Here is a 24,823-nt window from a genome sequence, read left to right on the forward strand (position 1 = left end):
CCTAAGTTTTGAGATTTCTATTCAATAAGATTTAAAAAAAATGGTGTTAGATTTGACTTTGAAAGCCTCGGAAGTAGAAAATCTGCATCAATATATATTTTTTTTTTTTGACAGGCAAAGTTAGACAGTGAGAGAGACAGAGAGAAAGGTCTTCCCTCCGTTGGTTCACTCCCCTAATGGCCGCTATGGCCGGCACTGCACCAATCCGAAGCCAGGAGCCAGGTGCTTCCTCCTGGGCTCCCATGCGGGTGCAGGGCCCAAGCACTTGGGCCATCCTCCACTGCACTCCCGGGCCACAGCAGAGAGCTAGACTGGAAGAGGAGCAACCAGCACAGAATCCGGCACCCCAACTGGGACTAGAACCTGGAGTGCCGGTGCCGCAGGCGGAGGATTAGCCTAATGAGCCATGGTGCTGGCCTGTATCAATATTCATTTAATAGAGGAAAGTGCAAATGAATGACTTTCATGGTTTTTGTCTGAAGACTTTCATTCTGCCTGTCTTGGTGATTCTGAGAATGTTTTTCAAAACCAGAAAGCCAACAAAACCCACACAATCCTAGGCATTTAAATACATTTCCAGGAGCGGTGACATGTTCAAAGTACACACAATCAAGTTCTTTTGTACGCCTGCTCCTCTTGATGTGGTCTGGATAACCTGCTACTCTCCAATAAAAAAACTCCATAGAGAAGCTTCCTTGAAATACTTAGATGAGTTTGGAAGGAAGTAAGGGGCTTTTCCAGAAACAAAGCTGATGCCGAAGTTGTCCTGGGGTACAGGGTAAAGGGGGTTGGAACAAGGGAATGGACATCAAAGCCCTGAGACTCAGCAAGGTGAGTGCTGCGCCTAAAACACCGGCTCCTCTCCCAGGTGTGACACCGGCCCAGGTGAACCAGGGAAGACTCTTCCCTCTGGCATAGGGAAATATTGGGACAGCTGATTTCCCTTAGCCTGGACTCTGGATAGAACGAAAAGTAACTTCTCTGAAAATAGAAAGCCCTGGGTTTCGAAGTTCACATTTACACAACCCCCTTAGTCTGGTAATCCCTAGTGAAAGTGAACACAGCTCAGGAAAAGAGAGGGAGGGGAGAGGGAAGGGGAGGGGGTTGGAGGAGGGGAGAGAAGGGAAGAAGGGAGAGTTGAGGGGAGGAAAATAAGGAGGAAGGGAGGGTGCAGGAAAGGGACGAAGGGAGGGAGAGGAGAAGGGAAGGGAAGGTGAGGCCAGACCCAGTTCGGTTTCTTAAAATTTTAAGTAAAAAAAAATAAAAGCTGAATTTAGACTGCTAATTTTTATCTTAGGAATTCTGTATTGTAAGTTAATTACAAGCTGTGCCTACATGGTCTCGACTGTACCCTGATATGATAAATCCTAACCTAGTTGGGTTTATTTGGGAAATTTAAGGGTAATGCATCACTAGAAAATACGTCAATGCATAGGGGAAAAAAAGCAGGAATAATTAAAATCGAATTTAGGATAATGATGCGAAAATCCTTTAGGAAAGCCTATAGAGGGGTGCTGATTTCAAAGGCGTCTTAATGTTTTATTTTTCAAGTGGTAGATGCATAAGTGTTAAATATTCTCCTATACTGTCTGGTATATCTGAAATAATTCATACTAAAGAACTAGCTGGGGCCACCTGCAGTGCCGGCATCCCATATTGACGCCGGTTTGAGTCCCGGCTGCTCCACTTCCAATCCAGCTCTCTGCTGTGGCCTGGGAAAGCGGTAGAAGATGGCCCAAGTCCTTGGGCCCCTGCACCCACGTGTGGGACCCAGAAGAAGCTCCTGTCTCCTGGCTTCAGATCGGCACAGCTCCTGCCATTGCAGCCATCTGGGAGGTGAATCAGTGGATGAAGAACCTCTTTCTCTCTATCTCTCCTCTCTCTCTGTGTCACTCTTTCAAATAAATAAATAAATCTAAAAAAAAAAAAGAACTAGCCACATGAATTAAGGTGATCTTTACCTTTGCAGTTTAAAAGAGAAAAATTATGTGGTCTCATAACTAGTTGCAGAAAAAGTATTTGATAACATTAAACATTTATACTTTCAAAAGACTCATTAAACTGTGAATATGAATGTATATCTTTTTTTTAAGATTTATTTATTTATTTGAAAGACAGACTTAGAGAGAGAGAGAGGGAGAGAGATCTTCCATCCACTGGTTCATTCCCCAGATGGCTGTAACAGCTATAGCTGGGCTGATCTGAAGCCAGGAGCCTGAAGCTTCTTCTAGGTCTCCCACTTGGGTACAGGGGCTCAAGCACTTGGCCTTCTTCCACTGTGTCCCAGGCACATTTGCAGGGAGCTTGGTTGGAAGTGGAGCAGCTGGGACTTGAACTGGCGCCCATATGGGATGCCAGTGCTGCTACTCCACAACACTGGCCACAAATGCATATCTTTAAACTGACTAAGGGTATCACTCAAAAGTACAGTAAACATAATTTTAAAAGTAAAATGTTAGAATGAATAAGACAAGAATAGTTTAGAGTCATACTTGGAAGACCTAGCTAGCACAATGAGAAAGAAATAAAATATATATTAGGATGAGAAAAGAAGAAAAAATGTCTATCATTTATTAAAAGATTAATTATTTGAAATGCAGATGGATAGGAGGAGAGACAGAGAGAGGGAGATAGAGATCTCTTCCATCCATCATTCACTCCCCAAATGGCCACAATAGTGCAGGCTGGGCCAGGCCAAAGCCAGGAGCCAAAAACTCCATCCAGGTTTCCCTTGAGGTTGCAGGGCCCCAAGCACTTGGGCCATCTTCCACTGCTTTTCCAGGAGCATCAGCAGGGAGCTGGATTAGAAGTAGAGCAGCTGGGACTTGGACTGGTGCTCTGATGTGGGCGGCCAGCATGGCAAGCAATGGCTTAACCTCCTGGGCCACAATGCCAGCCCTTATTTGCAAATGACTTTATTACTTATACAGAACATCCAAGGGTATTTAATAATAAAACCCCAAAATGTTCAAAAAATTATTTGATACATAATCTGCCAGAAGCCAATGATTAGAAACCATAATTTTACAAAAATTCTGTTTACAGCATCAACAAAAACTTTTAGATTCTTGGTATAATATCTAATTAGAGAAGTAAGATATTTATAGAGAAAATTTAAATCCCCATCAGAAGAAATCAGTGTTCCTCAGTGAGATGATTCAATATTATAATTCAGTAAGACTTACCTTTTAATTAAATGTAATTAAACGTAATCCCAGTTAAAAGTAAAGGAAACCCATTGGTAGAATCTGATGAGCTGCATCTGAAATTTATATGAAGGAGTAAATGGCCAAGAATAGGCAAGTATATCTTGAACAGGATCAGGAAAGAAGGAGATTGTCTTATCTAACTGCCAGAACTATTTAAGATAACAGTAATTGAAACAAGTGGTGTTGCCATACTTATTGTCAAATAGAGAAATGTTTTCAACTAATAGCCTCGAAACAGACACACAGGCATGTAGAAACATATAATATAAACAAAAATATTGTGTGGTTATCCTTATAAAAATAAATTTTGATCCCTATCCCATACCTTATACAAAATAAAACCCACCTAAATGTGAAAAACAAAGCTTTGAATTTCTTTATGTTGTACAAAAGGAAGACATTGCTAATTAGATTATATTGAGACACAGAAGTTTCATTTAACCAAAAGAACACCACAGAGTGAAAGTCATGACATAGATTAGGAGAAAATCGGCAGAAACTAAAGAGCCTCCAATATCACACAGTAACAAAAACGTGAGGAAACAGGAACTTAGCTGTTTGTACACATGGAGCTGATGGGAATGGAGATTTGTATAAGTACTCTGAAGAGCAATTTAATAATAATTAATAAATGTAAGTTGTAAATACTCCACTACCAAGAAATTCTAGTTCTGAGTGCACACCGGGGAGAGAGTCTCATGTGTGTGCCCAGAGAGATTTACAACATTCTCAGCAAGGCCTCATAGCAAAAGGGAAAATCCTAAATGTAGATCAACAAACTGTGATCTTTCCCTTTACCGAAATACTATATATCCATGAAAAGGAATGAACTAGAGCCACACGAAGCAATATAAATAAGCTCAAAAACATGATGTAGAGGGAAAAAAGGAGGCACCATTACATGCAATAATGTAATGTTACATAAAATGTAAGGTGTGCAAAATTCATAGGGTGCAAGGGTCTGAAAACACGCAGGGAAGTGGTTACCCCAGGAAGGACAGAAGGGCCACAGGGAAAGAGGGTTCCAGGAACATCAGTCATGTTTCATTTGTTAAAAAAAAGAATTCTGGAAATATTTTCACAAAATATGGAGATTTTTAAAAGCTGCCTGGTAGGCACAGGAGTGCTTTTTATATGGTTCAAGCAGCTCATGGCTCGAAAAGGTGCATGTCCTCTGCCACCCCGTCCACCTCCGTGGGAAGCTGACAGTCACTCTCCACCCTTGCTATTTGTAGATGATTATACGCCTCCAAAAGGAAATCCAGGAACTAAAGGAGGAACTGGCCCTTGTCACGGGGGAGCTGAGGACAGAGGCGCTCACGGAGGCGGAGCTCCACCAGTAAGCCTGCAGACTTTTTTTTTTTCTTTTCCCTCTTTGTCTTTAACAGTGCAAGCTGTGTGTTCACTTCTTTGTTGGCCTTGACATTATGAATTCACCTCAAAGCGCGAAGTTCTCCCGGGACTGTCTGAAATTGCCCGGAGGCGCCGGTGCAGAGTGGCGGCTTTCCATGCAAAGCGGGATGGGTCTGGCAGTGTTTCTGCCGCCTCAGCTTTGAGGAAGTGCAGCACAGTGCTTAGATGGGATGGGACTATCCTTCTCATGCCAGCTGAAGAAAAGGCATTGTGTAATGGGTTTTCACACACACACACACACACACACACACATACACCCCTCCCAAGCCATGGCGCTCAGATCTGAGAGTTCCAGAAACATCTTTTGTATTCACAGCATCTCGCTGCAAGCACCCATTTATCCCTTGCCAAAGCAAGCACTCTCCTCTCCTAAGTAGATGACCCATCTGTTACAGTTCAGGCACTGGAACCGGGAATGAAAGCAGGTATTGAGAGCCTTGGACGTGCAGCCGGCCAGGGGGCCGCCCACCAGCACAGAGGCGGCCCTCCTGGTCCCTCTGCTCCGGAGCCCCGCCTGTTTCTGTGCGCCTCGTTAAGCACTTGTGGGGCGGTATTCACGGATCAGGCTTAGAGAGCAGTGGAATGCGCTGCTTCCAAAGGAGAAGCGGAACCGCGGAAGATTCTTCTACAGGTATCTGGCCGTCTCGCCCAAGCCTCAGCACAGAACATGGTGAAGAAGACAGACGGTGAAGGTGGTTTTCTGCAAGGCGAGCCCTGAGGAAGGGCCCAGCGCTGCAGGAATCTTAAACAAGGTTTCTGCTGGATGCAAAGCTTTCACTCCTCCAGGGAAGCGGTGCTTCATGCTAAAACCCACTGTGCTTAATAATATGATAGGCCCCTAAGGCTTGCCTTTAAAATCTGCTTTGTGGCATATTGGCAGTTGAAGTGGGAAATATTGCCCCCTCAAAATTCACATTTTTAAGGCTGTATGTCACTTGTTTTCAAATAACCTGGGATAGCTTAGGTAATGAGACCAAGAAGCTGAGGATTCCCTCGTTATGATGCTCCCCCCCCTCCAGATAAAAGAATTCCCAATTACCATCTTTGAAAATATTTCTTCAGAATTTTCATCTTCAAGCCGGGATCCAGCCAGGAAAGCAAAACCACTCTAGGCCTCTCAACAAAAAGGAATTTCAGATAGGAAATAAGTTACCCAGAAAACGGTGTTGCTAAGCAGCTAAGAAGGGACTGACTGAGCCCCTCATAGGTTGGTGCCAGCAGGAGCGCCTCCACCCCAGGACCAGAGGGACAATGGGAGAAGGTGACGGTATCAGAACCTAAGAGCTGGAGCCGACCCACAGAAGCGAGGCCACTGCAGATGCACCTGGTTATTTGCAACGTCATGGGGCAATCCTTGATTCCTCTCTCACCCGCCTTCCAGTCTTCCCCAGTGCCTCCCACTGCCTGAAGAAGCCACTTGTACAGGAAGTCAGGGCTGTAGTTTCCTGTGATCTAGATTTCACAGAGGAAGAGTGGAAATTGGAAGTCAGAGCAGCATCTCCATTACGTGCTCGTGTTTTCTCTAATTCCCATAGATCCTGTTTGTTGCTCAGGACACTCAGTTCGAGGGCAGAGTTCAGAATGTGTTGGTTTCAGTACCTCAGACTCAGGTAGTATATGCTGCAGGTTCCCTCTGCTGCACCGAGACTAGAGAATCACGGAACTCCTGTAGAAGAACACAGAAGCCTGTAACCGTGCCCGAAAACAGGATTTCTCAGAGGCTTCGTGGAAGTTCTGCGACGTTGAAAGGTGAGGGTTGAGACGGACATGAGAAAAGGCTTGACCAAGACACAGGTGCAGCACGATGAGGCTCCGCGTCCGGTAGCGGAACCCTGGAGCAGCGAACAGCCAGGAACAGCCAATGAGCATTTTGAGAGCGGTTGTAGTGGGCGTGGTTCATCCCGTGGACGCCTGTGCTGTCCTCCTGCCCAGTGCTTGGGATGGGGTACAGGAAGGGGCCCCAGGTAGCTGCCGAGAGGGGCCGGATAAGCTCTGCAGACCAGCTGCTGGCTTCAGCTTGACCCGTTCCCTGCTTCTCACTGGAAACCACACAGAGCACAAGCCCCACGCCAGCGTCAGCCCCTCATCCCAACCTGGCCTCCCAAGCTGAGGCTGGGAGCTCACAGTCGGGACCGAGCAGACACAGTAACACAGAGATGGCCGGGAGTCTGGGAAAGACAGGAGCAAGAACTTAGGGTCTCCAAGCCTCGGAACTACATTCTTACAAGAACAATGCTTCACATCTTTAGGAAAATAAAATCTATTATTCCATCCATGAAACAAGAACAGAATCTTGAATTTTACAAAACAGAACCAAGAGGAGATCCTACATGTAATTGTTACTGTTCAGTAGTTAATAGACGGCTCCACAGCAGAATAGAAGGGGGGAAAAGCAGATTAGTGATGTGGGAAGATCAGGGCCAAGCACTTGTTCTGCAAGAGAAGATAAAAGAGCCAAGAGAAAGTTTACAAGAAGAAACTGCACCCATGGGTGAGAGCACATGGCACTTGTCTGTGTGTGCCTGGCTTTCTTCATTGCACACCGTATCCTCCAGTTCTAGCCATGTTCTTTATCCTTTTTCATGGCTGAGTAATATTCTGTCGTGCACAGGTACACCATTTTCTTTATCTCACTCATCTGTAAAGTCTAAAGAAAATAAAAAAGGTGATCTAGATGTTAACAGAGGCTAGAGAGGGAAGGGGGCAGAGGGAGGGAGGAATGTTCATTAATGGGTATTAAGCTTTCACTACCTAGGTGTTGGAAATTCTGGGTCTCTATTACACAGGAAGGTAACTATAATGTATAGGTATTATGTATCTCTCTATTTCAAAAGCGAGAAGATAATATTTTGGGTGTTTTCACCATGAAGAAATGCTCAATGTTTGAGGAGATAGGAATGTTTGCCCTGATCAAACATTATACAATCTATATATACATTGAAATATCACATAGTATACTGTAAACATATACAATTTTATATAGATGCTAAAGATTTTTAATAAATAAAAGAATAGCAGGAAAAAAGAATAATGGAGAATAGCTCTAGATCTACCAATATCTAACGATTGGGAGCTCATGGAGGAGAAAATAGAGATAATGCTGAATAAATAATATCTAAGAATTTCTTAGAACTAATAAAAAAAAAAGACATAAAATTTCAAAAATGAAACAGTTACCAAGTGCTGAGCCATACTGTGATGTTGTAGAAAAATTTGGGGGACTTCAAAATATAGAAAAGAATCCCAAAATTTACTGGTGAGAAAAAAAAATTACTAAAAATATGACTTAGAGCAGACTTCTCATCAGTAACTCTGGAACCAAAAATTTCCAGTACTGGAAAGCAAAGCGAAAAGCACTTTAAATGTATATTTCTGTAGACAAATTAGTATTTAAGTGTGGAGATGAAATAAAGATATTTTGCTGATTTACTTTGAAACTACCACAGACTGTATGTGTTTTTTAAAAAAAAATTATTTGAAAGGCAGAGTTAGAGAGAGGCAGAGGCAGAGACAAAGACAGAGAGAGGTCTTTCATCCACTGGTTCACTCCCCAAATGGCCTCAACAGCCCGAGCTGGGCCTATCCAAAGCCAGGAGCCAGCAGTTTCTCCCGGGTCTCCCACACGGGTGCAGGGGCCCAAGGAGTTGGGCCATCTTCCACTGCCTTCCCAGGCCACAGCAGAGAGCTGGATTGGAAGTGGAGCAGCTGGTCTTTGAATCGGCGCCCAGATGGGACGCCGGCACTGCAGGCAACAGCTTTATTCATATGCCACAGCACCAGCCCCTGTATGCGATGTATCAGAAAGAACAATGAAATGTAAGAAACAATAAGAATGTATACATTTTGTTTTGTCCTCTTTATGATATTTAATTTTATATAGTGTTTACATTTTGTATTTTACTCACTTGCTGTTTATTGCATGGATGAATTTTTCTGTTTAGAAATAATTAAAAGAGCAATAATAATTTGCATTTACAAGGGCTTGGTGGGTAGATTGGGGGAGAAATAAAATTATGATACTAGATTATAAAATCCTGAAGAACGGGGCTGGCGCCATGGCTCACTTGGTTAATCCTCTGCCTGCAGCACCGGTATCCCATATGGGCTCTGGGTTCTAGTCCCGGTTGCTCCTCTTCCAGTCCAACTCTCTGCTGTGGCCCAGGAGGGCAGTGGAGGATGGCCCAAGTGTTTGGACTCCTGCACCTGCATGGGAGACCAGGAAGAGGCACCTGGCTCCTGGCTTCAGATTGGTGTGGTGCTGGCCGTGGCGGCCATTTGGGGGATGAACTCTCTCTGACTGTTTATAACTCTACCTGTCAAATAAAAAAAAAAAAATCCTGAAGAACACTTGGGTCATGGACAGACTTCTGTTGGTCCGTGGACAGCTTCTTTGCTGTCAAGAAAGTGTGCTACATAGCACTGCGTTTTATTAGTGAATTTGGATCTGCATTTAGGGAGAACAAATGTTGCAAACTGTATCTCTCCCCGGCTCCCCACCGCCACAGCAAAGCACAGGGTTTCACAAAGTCCTGTAAATGTGTTTGCTGTTCACACTGACAATAGCATTATCCAGATAACGAGTTTGGTTCTTCTTGGGAATATTGTTGGTCTTGTGTTTCCAGCTTGGCTGAGCAGTGATGCAACCTGAATTTCCACAGAACTCAGTCTCTTGTCCTCCTGAAGTGGAAGTGCCCCTAAGGTGGCCCTGTTTACATCCTGGCCCAAATCTCGGTGGATGCTTGTTTGTGTTCAGGAGTTGAGTCAGCTCCAGGCCCTGCTGCTGCACCCGGCCACCCCAGCCTGGCAGGATGGAGCAGCAGAAATGCCCTCACTCGGGTCCACTTCCCCTCCTGCTGACTGCTGGCCACTGCAGCACTGGGACGTTCCTGTTAGGGATCCTGCGAAGAATGTCACAAAGCGGATAGTGAGGGGACAGCGTACTCTCCGCAGTGTGCAGGGGGCAGTTTGGAAATGCCTGTTAATATCCAGCCCCATCCAATTTTTTGAACCATTTCCCAACACTTCAATTCTTAATGTAAATATTTGCTGCATCGACTTAGATGCCTTAATTAAAGAAGATTTCAGATGTCAGCCTCTAGTTATTGTGATATTTTTAGTTTACACTCCCCCCTTTTTGGGGGGGGGGGGGGCTGAGACATTCTGAGGAGGGACAGCTGGCTGAAGGCTGTAGAGCCAAGTTAGTGTTTATACAGAACATCTTGGTGAAGATTTGATCGTGATTGATTCTCCAAACACGTGCATCCTTGTTCCTGGTAAAGCAATAAACCGTAGCTCCTTGGCTAGCATGGAATCATTATATCCTGGCCCAAGATTTAAGCGAGTGGAATATTTTTTGAATAGCAACATTTTATTTCTGAGAGGGAATTTAATTGGATTTCATGAACTCAATTTTGCCCAAAGTATTTGGATACCTACAAATATCCGGATATTTTTCTAACAACAAAACAGCTGGCTTACATCAGTTAATCCTATAACCTGAATTCATTCAGCACCTAGTAGTTACTTAATTATTATAATAGGTGATTTGGGGGACTCAGAAGTACAGGATACAAAAAAATGATTCCAATGAGTTGCAGTTTTATCAAGGAAATCTTATACACACACTGCATATACATACATACATACATACATACTCACATAAAACGCACAATGTCTGGTTATAGGAGAAAACTTAAGTTCATGGAAAATTGAATTTAAAAATGTTTTAGTGCAAAACATGATGCTCATGCATTTTTTATCACATGCATTTTCTCTGAGCATTTTAAAGCCCCCTCATATTAATAGAATGAATAGATGTGTACAGAAAAATTTAAAACTTTAATTCTAACCTACCTCCATAACCTTTAACTGGTGCTCAAGACTTGTTAAGTGTGCATAGGAGAGTTGAACTAAACATTATCTATGTACTCTTTTCAGCTCTGTGTTTTTGAATTTTATATCAGCTTATTACAAATACTTTAATACAATACTCAGTATCTGTGCTGATAAAAAGCTAAATCATTAGGTAGGAGTTCAGGGCTAGAAGTGGCTGCAAACTTTATCCATGGAGTAGGCTGAATAACTGCTAAAGCGTGTCGAGAGCAGGAGGTCACCGTTCTGACAAAGGTGCAGAGAGGGGAGGTGAGAGTGTATGGGGAAGGGACGAGGGTGGAAACAGCAGACCAGCGTGGGGCTTGCGTGTACCGCGCACCAACTAGTGACGTTCTGAGCTTCTCATCTGCAAATTGGAGACTAGGACCAGATCGATTAATGGTGACCTCATGATGGGCTAGGAGTGCCACAGGTAGAAGGGCTAGTGTTTGATTTAGTAGTGACGGGGACATTTGCTGTGGTCTGAAAATACTATGATTGGTTAATTCACTTAGCAAGTGTTTATTGTGCTCTTTCCTTGCACTAAGCAGCGTTCCAGATGCCCAGCCTTTAACATGAAGAAGAAATGTGTGGCATACAGGTTGAGTTGTGGAACTTCTAGAGAAAAGTTGAAATGGAAGATGTTGACCTCAGTATCATATGAGGTCAAGACCAAGGGTCAGCTTGGAAATTCTCTGAACTAACTTGAAGTAGGTGACAGTTTGTACCCACAGGATTGTAGCTTCCACATTCAGGCTTACTGTAGGTAGACTGTCATCTGATTTTATCTTTCCACTAAAATTATAATAGTAGTATAACATTCTGAACAATTGGTTTCACAAACATATAAAAGTTCTTTAAAAAATATTTGCAGCAATACTGATATATACAGATATTTCTTTTTTTCTTTCTTTTTTTTTTTTGAGTTTTAGCTCCCACATTAAAGAGAGAATATGCAATACTTGTCTTTCTTGAGTCCAGCTTATTTCACTCAAAATGATGTCCTCCAATTTCATCCATTTTGCTGCAAATACTAGAATATTCCATTGTGTATATATACCACAGTTTCTTTATCCATTCATCTGATGATGAACACCTTGGTTGATTTCAAATTTTGGCTATTGTGAACAGTGCTGCCATAAACATGGTAGTGTGAATATGTCTTTTTTTTTTTTAAGATTTATTTATTTATTTATTTGAAAGAGTTACACTGAGAGAAGAGAGGCAGAGAGAGGGAGAGAGAGGTCTTCCATCCGAGGGTTCACTCCCCAAATGGCCACAATGGTCAGAGCTGTGCTGATCTGAAGTCAGGAGCCAGGAGCTTCTTCCAGTTCTCCCTTGTGGGTGCAAGGGCCCAAGAACTTGGGCCATATTCTACTGCTTTCCCAGGCCATAGCAGAGAACTGGATCAGAAGTGGAACAACTGTGTGTCAAACTGGCGCCCATATGGGATGCTGACGCTTCAGGCCAGGGTGTTAACTTGCTGCGCCACAACCCAGACCCCGTGGGTATGTCTTTAATACGAGGTGTTCATGTCTTTTGGGTATACTAGTGGAATTGCTGGACCATATGGCAAGTCTATTTCTAGTTTTTAAGAAATCACCACACTGTTTTCCACAGTGGCTGCACTAGTTTACATTCCCACCAACAGTGTATAAATGTTCCCCTTTGTCCATATCCCCGCCAGCTTTTGTTACTTTCTGTGTTTAGGGTTTTAGCCATTCTGACAGGGATGATGTGACATCTCATTGTGGTTTTGATTTGCATTCCCCTGATGGCTAGTGATTTTGAGCATTTTGTCATATATTTGCTGGCCATTTGTATTTCTTTTGAGAACTGTCTATTAATGCTCTTTGCCCATTTCTCAACTGGATTGGGAAAAAAAAAGGAGGGGGGGGAGGAAGGGAGAAAGGTAATATCATTATGTTCTTAGAATTGTATCTACAAAGTACATTGAATCTGTTAAAAACTAACTAAAATTAAAATTTAAAATTTAAAAAGTAATTTAAAAAATAATGAATAAATGAATGAAAAAAACTGCTAAGGATTAATATATTTTCCTTTAAAAAGCATACTATGAAACATTAATAACTAATTGCACATATTTGAATATGTTCTTCTTATTTTATTCTAAACTCCCTTGAGAAAATAAAAATAAAATAAGGGGCCTGTGCTCTGGCGCAGTAGGTTAAAGCCCTGGCCTGAAGCGCCGGCACCTCATATGGGCGCCGGTTCGGGTCCCGGCTGCTCCTCTTCCAATCCAGCTCTCTGCTATGGCCTGGGATAGCAGTAGAAGAAGACCCAAGACCTTGGGCCCCTGCACCCACGTGGGAGACCTGGTGGAAGCTCCTGGCTCCTGGCTTCAGATCAGTGAAGCTCCGACCGTTGTGGCCAACTAGGGAGTGAACCAGCGGATGGAAGACCTTTCTCTCTGTCTCTACCTCTCTCTGTAACTCTTTCAAATAAATAAATCTTTAAAAAATAATAAATAGAAAACTTCTAAAAAATGTAAAATACGTAAGAATAAATCTAACAAAATATGTACCATATTGTTGCTTAAAACTCTAAAACAATGAGAAAAATAACAAAAAACTAAATAAATTAAGAGACAACCTGTGCTCATAGACTGGATTTTTTCAGTGTTAAAATATGGATTCTACCCAAATGGATCTTTAGATTTAATGCAATCCCAATAAAAATTCCAGCAGGTTGTGTGTGTGTTTGTGTGTGTGTGTAACTGACAAACTGATTCTGAAACCCACAGGAATGCAAAGGACCTAGAATAGGGAAAACAGTTTTGTAAATGAAGAGCAACCAATACCTTAAACCACGTACAAACACTTACTTGAAATGGATCATAAACCTAAATGTAAAATACAAACTCTAAAGCCAAAGATAAGAGAAGTTCTTTGTGACCTTGAATTAGGCAAAGATTTATTAGGACATAAAAAAAAGCACAAGCAATAAAACAAAAAGAAGATAAATGGAACTATTTCACAATTTAAAGCAACTTTTCTTTGAAAGAGTGTATTAAGAAAAATAATAAACCATAGACTGGGAGAAGATATTTTCAAAACACATATCTGATAAAGAAACTGTGTATCTGTAATCTTGAAAATTATCACAATTAGAGAAGACATGATAAAATATTGACAAAATATATGAGCAGATATAACAATCAAAAGATACACTAACAGTAAATAATGATATGAATGTTCAGCATTGTCGGTCACTAGAAGAATAGAATTAAAATCATGATGAGGTGTTACCATTCAACTGTTAGAATAGCTTTTAAAAACTGGCTGTAGCAAGTGTGGTGAGAATAAGAAACAGCTGAAATGTGTCTTGCTGGTGGAAATGTAACGCGGTACATCCACTTTGGAAAGCAATTTGGTAGCATCTTGTAACATTAAACATAACACCATAAATCCAGCAATTCCATTTCTAGGTCCTTATATGTAAAAAATGAAAATACAACACAGAGAACTATACATGAATATTTATAGCAGCTTTACTCATAAAAACTGGAAGCAACTCAGACCTTTCGATCAGTAAGTAGTTGTACAAATTGTGGTATAATCATATAATGGAATCCTACTCAGCAATAAAAATGGAATGAACTATTTACGCATCCAATAACTTGGATGAATCTCAAAAGCATCATGCTGAGTGACAGATGCCAGATACAGAAGGCGACATCCTACACAATTCCAATTATATGCCATTCTGTTAAAGGCAAAAGTATAAGAACAGAAATCAGATTAGTGGTTGCCAAGGTTGCTGGTGGGAGAGGGAATTTATATCAAAGGAACAAGAGGACGTGGTTTAAGGTGGCTGAACTACTCTATCTCTGGATTCTGGTGATGGTGCATCACTATCTGTTTGTCAAGACTCACAGCATTATGAATTTTAACTTTCGTTGTAAATTTAACCTCAACTAACCTGACTTTCAAAAGTTGGAAAAATCTCTACGTCAAAATATAATATAAACTTTAATAACCTGTTATCAAACCAAATTTTTTAAAGCTCACAGAAAAGCAAAACTATAAACTGGGAATTTTCCTTTAGGTAAGATTTTGATATGATCAATTTAAGAATAGCAATGGTCTTTTACCATAAAGTCCCTCAGAACACCCAGGCATCCCCCTTTTCAACCAATTACTCTCCATATTCAAGCTGATTACCAGACCTACAAACTAACTTGCAACTGCACCCTGACATCTTTCCTGTTACAGTGGAGAATGTGTTCCTTCCCCTCCTGTAGGGTCAGCCCCAGTCCTGCCATCTCAAGAACATCACTATCTTTTTCATTTTTACATTACCTTCAACCTCTCCACTTTTATTGGACTCTTCTTATCAGTATTTAAATAGGCCCAACTTCAAAAAAAAAAAAAAAAAAAAAGAGCAGAGTTGAAACCAGAATACTCTGCCTTGATCTCAGTTCTCCATCTAGTCAGGTACTGCTCCCTTTCTTGTCCTGTGAGCTAAATTACTCCAGGAGGTTGCTTTTATTTGGTATCTCTTTCCTTCTCTCCCAGTCACTCCTCAATGCCTTCCAATATGGCTTCTGTCCCTAGTGTCCTGAAGTGGCTGTCGTCACAGCCGTTACTGACCTCAGTGTGAGAAATTCAAGAGACTTATTTTAGTCCATCGATCTGAACTTCTCCGCATCATTCAACGTTGTTAACAACCTTCTCATTGAAGCAGTCCGTTCTTGCTTCCTGTCGCCTCTCCTCGACTTCCTGGGTGGAATTATCCTCCCTTCACATTGACCTTCCTCAAACGATACACCAGGACTTGATCTTCTCTCGTCATTTGATACTTTGTTTTAGACAGCCTCATCAACACCACCCAAATGTTGATGAATTGTACATTGATTTCACTAGTCCATAGGTTTCTGAACGCCATACTCATGGATCCCATTGCCTACCTGACAGCTGGCCACGAACTCCACATGCCACGGACTCAACATAAATTCCTCTCCGTCTTTCTGCAGACCTGCCACCGTTTCCCTCTCCAAGGCTTACAATTGCCCAAGCCAGAAAGTTCCAAGTCACTTATGATTCTATTAGTTTGCTCATACGCTTAATCCAATCCATTTGGAAGTCCTATTGACGCTATCTTTAAAACATGACCTAATCGCTCACACCAGCACCGTTGCAGCTGTCCTTATTCAAATCTCTGTCATCTCCTTTCCACTCCTAAAATGCTCAAATAACGTGTTTCATTCAACGCGCTTGGGCTCCCCTCTGAAACTTTATCAATGCGGCCAGAATACCCCTTTTAAAAGTGCAAATCTTATCACTTCACTCTTCTTAGGACTCTCCTGTGACGTCTGACTTCCCATTGTTCTTGAAAAAAGACCAGCCTGCTTCCCAAGGCCCGTAAATATCTTCCTGATCTGACCTTTTTCTGTATTTTCAGTCGTCTTTCCCTGATCTCTCCGTACGTATCTGTCCTCTCTCACGGTCACACCTTTGCCCGTGCCATGGCCTTGCTGGAGTACGTGCTTGGAGACACATGCCCACACCCCCTGCTTTTCCCCTTCATCCTTCAAATCTCAGTTCAAGTAGTTCCTCCTCCAAGAAGCCTTCTCTGATCTGAAACTCCATCTAAATCATGACTGTGTTACACGTTGTCCTATTTTCTGTGCTTTTCCTTCAGAGTTCTCATCTCTGTCCAGTTTGAACGATATCTGTTTCCTTCACTATAATGAGAAGGCTTTTAGGGCACAAACTGTACCTACTTTCAAAGAATGTACACAGGGGCCTGCACTGTAGTGTGGTGGGTAAAACCGCCTGCAGCCCCAAAATGGGAGCCAATTTGAGTCCTGGCTGCTCCACTTCCAATCCAGCTCTCTGCTATGGCCTGGGAAAGCAGTAGAAGATGGTCCAAGTCCTTGGTTCCCTGCACCTGTGAGGGAGACTCGGAAGCAGCTCCTCACTCCTGGCTTAGGATCCATCCAGCTCTGGCCATTGTAGCCATTTGGGGAGTGAACCAGTGGATGGAAGACCTCTCTCTCTCTCTGCCTTAATCTCTCTGTAACTCTAGCTTTCAAATAACTAAATAAATCTTACAAAAAAAAAAAAAAGAATGTACACATCCCCTTCATTTGCATCATTTTATGACACATAATCAAAGGACATTCAGCCGCTATTGATACAGCAAAGCTTGTGTATTAGCTACATGAAAATTCCAGAGGGAGAAACCAGAGAGGCATTTAGCTGGCTTATGAGCGTGTAACCACACCCTGTAAGGCTGAGATGACTGGTGAAACCCGTCGTGCAGGTAAACGGTACCTCAAGCAAATGATGGCCTACTTTGATAGCCATTTTACCAAAGGAGAAATTGTTCTTGCACTGGCCAGGGTCAGCCTTGAACCTTGCTTTTTAGGAATTTCCCAGGTTCTACCAGCTTTAGTTTCTGCTCCTGTTTCTCCTTTGAGGAAGAAAGGGTGTGGGGAAGCTGGGCTGCTCTGGACTGGCCTCTGGGCCCTTAGGATGAGAGCACAAAAGGGAACAGGGCCTCGCTTTCGTCCCTGGAGCTTTGCTCTGTGTTTGTGCCTATTTGGAAATTGTTACCTGGTAAGATTCCTTTTAAAAAGTAATTCTTTATAAAAATAAAAGAAATTAAGACAAGAATAACTTAAAGCCAAATACATGGTGTTATAAAACTCACAAACAGAATTTGTTTCAAAAGAACATATTTGTACTAGTGAAAGCTTCCTTGATGTCCAGGCTTCTATTTAAATGCAAATAAATATGCCTAAAGGGAACATCTTAAATCTTTGTTTTTCCATCAAGTCAGTTTCAACTTTGAAAGAAAATAAATTTATATTTGTATTCATTCCTTTCAGTGGATAAACACTGACTGTGCACGATGGTAGATGGTAAATTTGGGCTGTGTGTTAGGAACTGGGGATTGCTCAAACCAAAGTACCATACAGGAGCCTGGCAGTGTGGGAGAGAGGGCTGATGACCAGATATTCGCCTGGGAGCTTCAGAAATGTGCATGGAGAAGTCACATTGTCTTTTAATTCCATCTTTCCACATATTTTTGAAGCCCCCCTGGAAATTTATCGATGGTGCTGCTGTGCTGTGACGGACCCCCAGTGCAGCAAGGAGAGGGGCAGGGGCCAGGGAGGAAAGAGTTTATAGAGGAAGTGACATAGTGGAAGCCCACCAGTGCTTTCATCCCTTTAAAGCGAGCATTTAAAGGTGACTCCAGAAGTCATTTCCATCCTACTCAACTGCAGTTCAAGCTTTTTTATTGGGTATTCTAATAAAAGTTTAATTGGATTCAATCCTCAATAGAACCATAAACCAAAATTCAACTTTAGGTAGAGTGGCTCTCTTGAACCTAAAATTTGATAACTTGTTCCAGAATGTATAGGACAGAATAATTCAAATCAAGACCATCGCATATAATTTGAGATACAGCATCATAATGCCTGTAAGTCTTGAAATGTGATCCTCAGACTATTTCAGAAGCAAAATGAAATAAACAAAGAGCTACATAAATACCCTACAATGTTTGATTTAATATAGTCCTAGTGAGAATCAGATACCAAACCAGTCTTTTAGGGAGAATCTCTTGTCAGTACTTAATTCTGGATCAATAGTGTTTTATCCCTTTTATATTTAGTTTACTGTCACTGGCCTCCAAGGCAATTTTAATTATAAAACCCTTATTACAAACATGTTTCAAAGTCAGGACTTCAAGCTGCACAATTTCTAGGACACAATTATTCTCTGGAAGTGCCTTCCCTTGTGGAGGCAGATGGAGTGGATTTCTGGAAACTTTGCACCTCAAGAATGAGAGAGACAGACAGACAGACAGACAGACATGGGGAGTGAGAGCAATGCACATGCAAGTGTGAAGAGTTGGGTGTTACTGGGAACATGACTGAGCTCTCCCCTATGGACTGCTCATTAGAAAGTGAAAAAAACCTCAAAGTTCGTATCTAATTTCTTGTCATTCGGGATGAAATTGTCCCGATGGTCTTGACTCCCCCTCACCTGTCCAGCACTTCTGTGACCTGCAGAGGCCTCACATGGCCACCTCCTGGCAATCTCTCAGGCCTTGTTCCGCTCTGAACCTCACCTCCCTCACTCTGGTCTCTTCTCCACACCTCTCCTGAAATAATCCCTCCTCATCCCACTGCTCAAACATGTCATAGCAGAAAGACCTTCCCAGGCCACCTTACCAAAATTACACCTTCCTCTGGGCAGGCGTTGAGGCGAGCAACTTGAGTTGCTGCCTGGGACTCGCACTCTAATCTCCTATTAGAGCACCTGTTCAAGTGCTGGCTCCTCTGCTTCTCATCCAGCTTCCTGCTAGTGTGCCTGAGAGGCAGCAGAGGATGGCTCAAATGCTTGGGTCCCTGCCACCCATGTGGGAGACTCAGGTGGAGCTCCTGACTCCTGGTTTTGACCTGGCCCAGCCCTCGCTGTTGTGGCCGTTTGGGAAGTAAACCAACAGATAGAAGATGGAATATTCCTCTCTCTCTCTCTCTCTCTCTCTGCTTTTCAAATAAATAAATCTTAAAAGTGGGGAGGACACACTCCGTGAGCTTTTAAAACAAATAAAAATAAGCCTTCTTCTGTCGCTCTTTATCCCTTCTATGCTGGGTTATTTTCCTTTATATCCACAACGTCATACTTAATGTTTAACAGCCAGTCTCTCCCTACTTGATGGGTGAGCTTCATGATACTGGGCCTTTAAAGGAGCTGGTCACCTTTATGCCCTGGAACCTAAAACAGAACCTGGCACATGGTAGGCCCTCAGGAACGATCTTTTGAATGAATTAGTAAACACCGCATCAGGCCCACTGTCTGTCTCTGATTTCTTTAATGAGCTATTCATTTCAAATCACTTAGACCTCCACACAGAGCTGCCCCAGGGTGTTCAGTATAAATGGGGTCCTCAAAACCAGTCTCTGCTGATAGAACACACTTCCTGACATGGAGACTTGATAGCCACTGTGTACTAGGCCTTGTAGGTTTCTTCTCATGGGTGTGAATGATGGAGGGGAAGGATTGTCTGAAATAGTCAGAATTTTGCCCATAACTTTTTATCTACTCTACTTCTTTATTTTTAAAAATAACTTTCTAATTTATAACTTTTTAATAATTTTTAAAAATAACAGTGCTGCCATCCCATATGGGCACTGGTTCGAGTCCCAGCTGTGCCACTTCTGATCCAGATCTTTGCTGTGGCCTGGGAAAGCAGTAGAAGATGGCCCAGGTCCTCGGGTCCCTGCGCCTGCATGGGAGACCTGGAAGAAGCTTCTAGCTCCTGGCTTTAAGACCCAGAAGAAGCTTTTGGCTCCTGGCTTCAGATTGACGCAACTCTGGCCATTGCAGCCAGTTAGGGAGTGAACCAGCAGATGGAAGACTCTCTCTCTCTCTCTCTCTCTCTCTCTCTCTCTTTCTCTCCAACTCTGACTTTCAAATAAATAAATAAATCTTAAAAAATATTACTCAAGAGTCACAGAGACAGAGTGAGAGAGAGACAGAGAGAGAGAGAGAGGAAGTGAGCTCCCATCCACTGGCTCACTCCTTGGAAGCCTGCAATGGCCAGGGGTCTGAGGGTGGGAGCAAGGAACGCCATCCAGGTCTCCCACGTGGGTAGCAGGGACTCCTACCCGAGCCAGCACTGCTGCTCCTGGGGTGTGCAGCAGCAGCAAGCTAGCAGTGGGAGCAGTCGGAACTCCAACTCTAGCACTCCAGTATGGGATGCAAGCATCAAGCATCTCAAACCGTGTATCAACTGTTAGGCCAAACCTCTGCTGTATACAACTATTCTGTGAACTTTCTTTAGAGTCACTACGACCAGGCAGAATGGACTGAGAATCAAGAGACTTGAATTTTAACCTTAACTGTCCTTCTAGTGTAGAGATGAGGTGTAGGATGGTCATGCCTCCTCTCCAATCACGCATGCACAAATTCCATGACTCCTGAGGCTGTCGGTAAGTCAGCTGTAGGCTGAGGGTAGCAATGGCACCTGCCTCACAGGGCCGATGTAAGAACTGAGGCCGTGCAAGTCTTGTAGTGAACACAGTGCCTGGCCCCGAAGTGCTCGAGGAATATTGGCTATTGTTGTTATAATTTCCCTGTGATTCCTAGGCACAACTTTGATTGTTGGTAAGAAACCTACTTCACTTAAAGACGTTTTGTGAAACTTCTCTATAGGAAAGAAAAGATCCAACCATGTTTTAGTGTCTCTCCTTAGAAGATACAGTACACACTCAAGGTATGCACACACAAAGAAAAAGTGCCCAGCAAGGGAAAAAAAATATATAAAATATTCCTGGAATTCTAAGTGATTTTTGTTTATTAGTGTTTTTTTACCTGGCTACATTTCTTAGATTTTGAACAGAAAATTAAAGGTTATCTTTAAAAAGAATTAGTTTCAGTTGCTGGTTTTACACTTCCAAGTGACAAAATAAAATGGGTGAACAGCAGGAAAAAAATTTCCTTCTTTATTAACTTTACTTTCATCCTACATTTCACAGCTGAATTGAAAACAAATGTTCTCTTTTGGCATAAAGCAAATTATTGCACAATATACATAGTTGGTTCTGGAATCTAAACTACATATGCTCCTGAAATTCTAACTTTAAATTATTTTCATAGTTAAGATTTGTATTATTTTGTGTATTTGGGCTATAGGATTGCATATTTTTAATAGGTCACTTCAGAGTTGGGTGTTTTTCTAAATACAGTTGATGTAAGACTGTATATCTAAAAGGCTAAACAACACAAAAACTATAAATTGCCAGAATGGAATGTTCATAAAATGCTTCCAAATTGGAGCTCTATGCTTCACATCTTAGTGTACACATCGTTAACCATAATCCCCAAGTAAGAAAACTGTGCTGAAATCTTTAAGAGATTTAGAAATTCAAAAATAAAGTAACAGCCTGAATCATAAAGAGAACTGATCCATAAACCTTTTTATTTAATAATACAATGATAGTTTTTAGAAAAAAAATTTTTTGCCAATAAAAGGGTACTTCAGAAAGTTGGTAGAAAAACGGAATTGAAGGATGACTTTACATTCGTGCCAAAATAAAATCTTGGAATCCATGCATAGTTCTTTTAAAGATATACATATTCCAGGGCCAGTGCTGTGGTGTAGCAGGTTAAGCAGCGCTGGCATTCCACAGGGGCACCAGTTCGAGTCCCAGATGCTCCACTTCCAATCCAGCTCCCTGCCTATGTGCCTAGGAAGGCAGCAGAGGATGGCGCAAGTGCTTGGGCCCCTGCACCTTTTTGGGAGACTCCTGACTCTTGGCTTTGACTTGGCCCACCCCTGGTTGTTGTGGCTATTGGGGGAGTGAACCAGCAGATGGAAGATCTCTCTCTCCTCTCTCTTTCTGTTTCCCCTTTTCTCACTGTAACTCCAACTTTCAAATTAATAAATCTTTTTTTTAAAAAAAGAAATACATATTCCATAACCTCTTTAAAGACCCCTTGTATGTGTATTCATGTTAACATATAACACACAAAAGTAGGTAAATCATATGAACTAATTATGGAAATTCAACTGCAGCTGAACACGAAGAAGCAAACAACACTTTGCGCGTGCTTGCTCATGTCTGAGTGTGTGGGAAACGTGCCAGGCAGAGGGGCGGACACCTTGTGCCTCCATGATGCTGGTGAAGGCTTTCCCCCCTAGATGACTCTCCAAGGAACATTTAAATGTCATGTCCAACACGGAGATGAAGGATCCAAGCTCCTGTTCTCCCCTGCCGCCACTTCTTCCGGCTCCCTGGCAGCTGGGATTCTCTGCCTCTCCTGGTGGAAGTTCAGCATGAATACTGGGAAACCTTAATGCTTCTTTCAGGCCCTGCCCAGTTTTTATTCTGAACTTCTCTGGTCTTTCTTTCAAATGCTCAACAGGTCAACAAAACCTTCTGTCTTTCAGTTTCTGAGTTTAGAGTTTCAACATCTGTGTAATGGTTGTACTGAAAAAAAAAAAAAAGCTCAAATATACTATAAAATTGTTAGTGCACATTGCAGATCTTATAGATGGGTAAGAGGAATGAAGTTGAGATGTGTTGCTACTGGGAAGGATTTTGTTCGTTCACTCGGGTTTCTGGTTTTTGGTTTTTTGAGATGGGCAGTAGCGCTGACTTTCTGTATTTTCTAATTTATCTCATTTGCTTACAAATCTGTGGGCTAAAGAGAGTTCAGAGAGAACAGTTTGTCTTAGCTTCTTCCCCTGAGGCTTGGGAGAGGGGGGCCTAGAGATTTCCCCTTCTGCTTGATTCCTTGAGCTTGCTGCCACAGAAAACTGGAGGTTGGATCTATCCAAGGGCTTAACTGTAAGTCCTTGAGCGTTAGCCAGCCCCTTGCTTCACAGCACCAGGCCAGAAGCTGCCAAAGCAGCAGAAGCACAAAGCCTGGGCCTGCCCAGAAGGAGTTAGGTGAGGTTCCCTGGCATCTGCTTTAGGGAAGGAAAAAAAGCTAAAGAGAAAATGATCACGCATGAAATGGGCAATGAAGACCAGGAGTGTGAAGGACTTAATGAAAGACTGATTACCCAGATAACTATCTGTATGGATCCAGTGGGGTTTTTAAAAAGATTTATTTTATTTATTTGAAAGAGTTACAGAGAACGAGCGAGAGCGAGAGAGCCAGCAGTCTTCCATCTGCTGGTTCATTCCCCAAACAGCAGCAAAGGCTAGGGCTAAGCCAGACAGAAACCAGGAGCCAGGAGCTTCTTCCAGGTCTTCCACGTGAGTACAGGGGCCCAAGAAGTTGGGCCATCTTCCACTGTCTTCCCAGGCACCTTAGCAGAGAGCTGGATTGGAAATGGAACAGCAAGGACTCAATCCAGTACACATATGGGATGCCAGCATCACAGGCAGCAGTTCTACCCGCTACACAATAATGCTAGCCTTCAGGTGTTTTTTAATAAAATGGAAATAAGTGGCCTACTTTAAGAATGATCCATACATGATATGAAAGGACAGGGTGGGGATTTGGCACAGTGGTTAGATCACTGTTTAGAGTGCCTCCCCCACCCCCTGCCTCGTACTGGAGTGACTACATTCAAGTCCCAGCTCCACTTGCAGTTCCAGCTAACTGCTAATGTGCACCCTGGGAGGCAGCAGGTGACGGCTCAAGAACTTAGTTTCCTGCCACCCACATGGGAGACCTGGATTTATTTCCTGGCTCCTGGCTTTGGCTTGGCTCAGGCCTGTCTGGCTATTGGAGGCATTTGGGGAGTAAACCAGCAGATGAGAGTCCTCTCTCTATCTCTTGATCTCTCTGCCTTTAAAATAAATAGAATTTTTTTTAAAAAGCCAAAGCTATCAGTCAAAATCACAGCATACCTAAACACTCCCAGAATCAGAATTCCAAGTGTACAATTAGACACTTTGCTTTTTTTCAGCTCTCTTCTCTGTACAGTATGAATACCCATCCCCCTAAAATGTAGGTGGAGACCTGAGAACTTGTGTGAGAAATCCAAACTTCTCCTTACTGTTAAAGAACCCTGATGCAAGACATCCTGGTGCTGACAAAATTAACAGTGCCTCAAAAGGGAACCAGAACAGAATAATTTGTGCAAGTCATTGAGCTGTGAGATGCTGTTATCTTTTAATTGAGCTAAGCATTGGGAAAAATACTACTTCCTTTTAATTTTACACCTACAAATGTTTAAAAATGGCCATTTGACACACCTTTCTAGTTTGACACAGCTCAATGGAGAATTGCCTCCTAATAACACTTTTTTTAAAAAAAATTATTTATTTGAAAGGCAGAGTTACAGAGAGCCAGAGGCAGAGAGAGAGAGAGAGAGAGAGAGAGAGAGATCTTCCATCCGTTGGTTCACTCCCCAAATGGCTACAATTGCCAGAGCTGCGCTGATCCAAAGCCAGGAGCTTCTTCCTGGTCTCCCATGCAGGTGCAGGGGCCCAAGCACTTGGGCCATCTTCTACTGCTTTCCTAGGCCACAGCAGAGAGTGGGATTGGAAGTGGAGCAGCCAGGACTCGAACTGACGCCCAAATAGGATGCCAGCATGGCAGGCGGCGGTTTTACCGTCTACACCACAGTGCCGCACACACCTCCACCCCCATAACACTGAAATCTGAATTCAGCCAACTTCCAACATTTTATTACTTACAACACAAAGTGTAAGAGGCCTCGTGAGCAGTGAGCCCTCCCAGCCTCCTCTGGTGCCCTCCAAGCTAACCCTAGTCCAAGCATCTGTAGCTCATCTCTCTGGCTTTCACAGGTTCCCATGTAGAAGCTCTGTTTTGCTGCCTGCCTTGACATCCTTGTGGGCTTCCGTCTGCTCTGGCTGGACTTGGCAAATA

At 42.7% G+C, this 24,823-nt stretch overlaps 1 protein-coding gene across 6 annotated transcripts in view; it reads left to right on the plus strand.

Moving 5' to 3' along the window:
• The window catches only part of KIF6 (kinesin family member 6), a 440,562-nt gene that overhangs the window by 176,390 nt on the left and 239,349 nt on the right, over positions 1-24,823 (plus strand). For all 6 annotated transcript variants that reach the window (XM_070074112.2, XM_051854771.3, XM_008262871.5 and 3 more), the window contains one exon: positions 4,445-4,548. In XM_070074112.2, coding sequence (XP_069930213.2) covers positions 4,445-4,548 — 104 coding nt within the window. The remainder of the gene's footprint in view (positions 1-4,444; positions 4,549-24,823) is intronic.

This window comes from Oryctolagus cuniculus, chromosome 5, assembly GCF_051225735.1.
Source record: "Oryctolagus cuniculus isolate XC-2025 breed Fujian yellow rabbit chromosome 5, ASM5122573v1, whole genome shotgun sequence".
In the NCBI taxonomy this organism is placed as follows: domain Eukaryota; kingdom Metazoa; phylum Chordata; class Mammalia; order Lagomorpha; family Leporidae; genus Oryctolagus; species Oryctolagus cuniculus.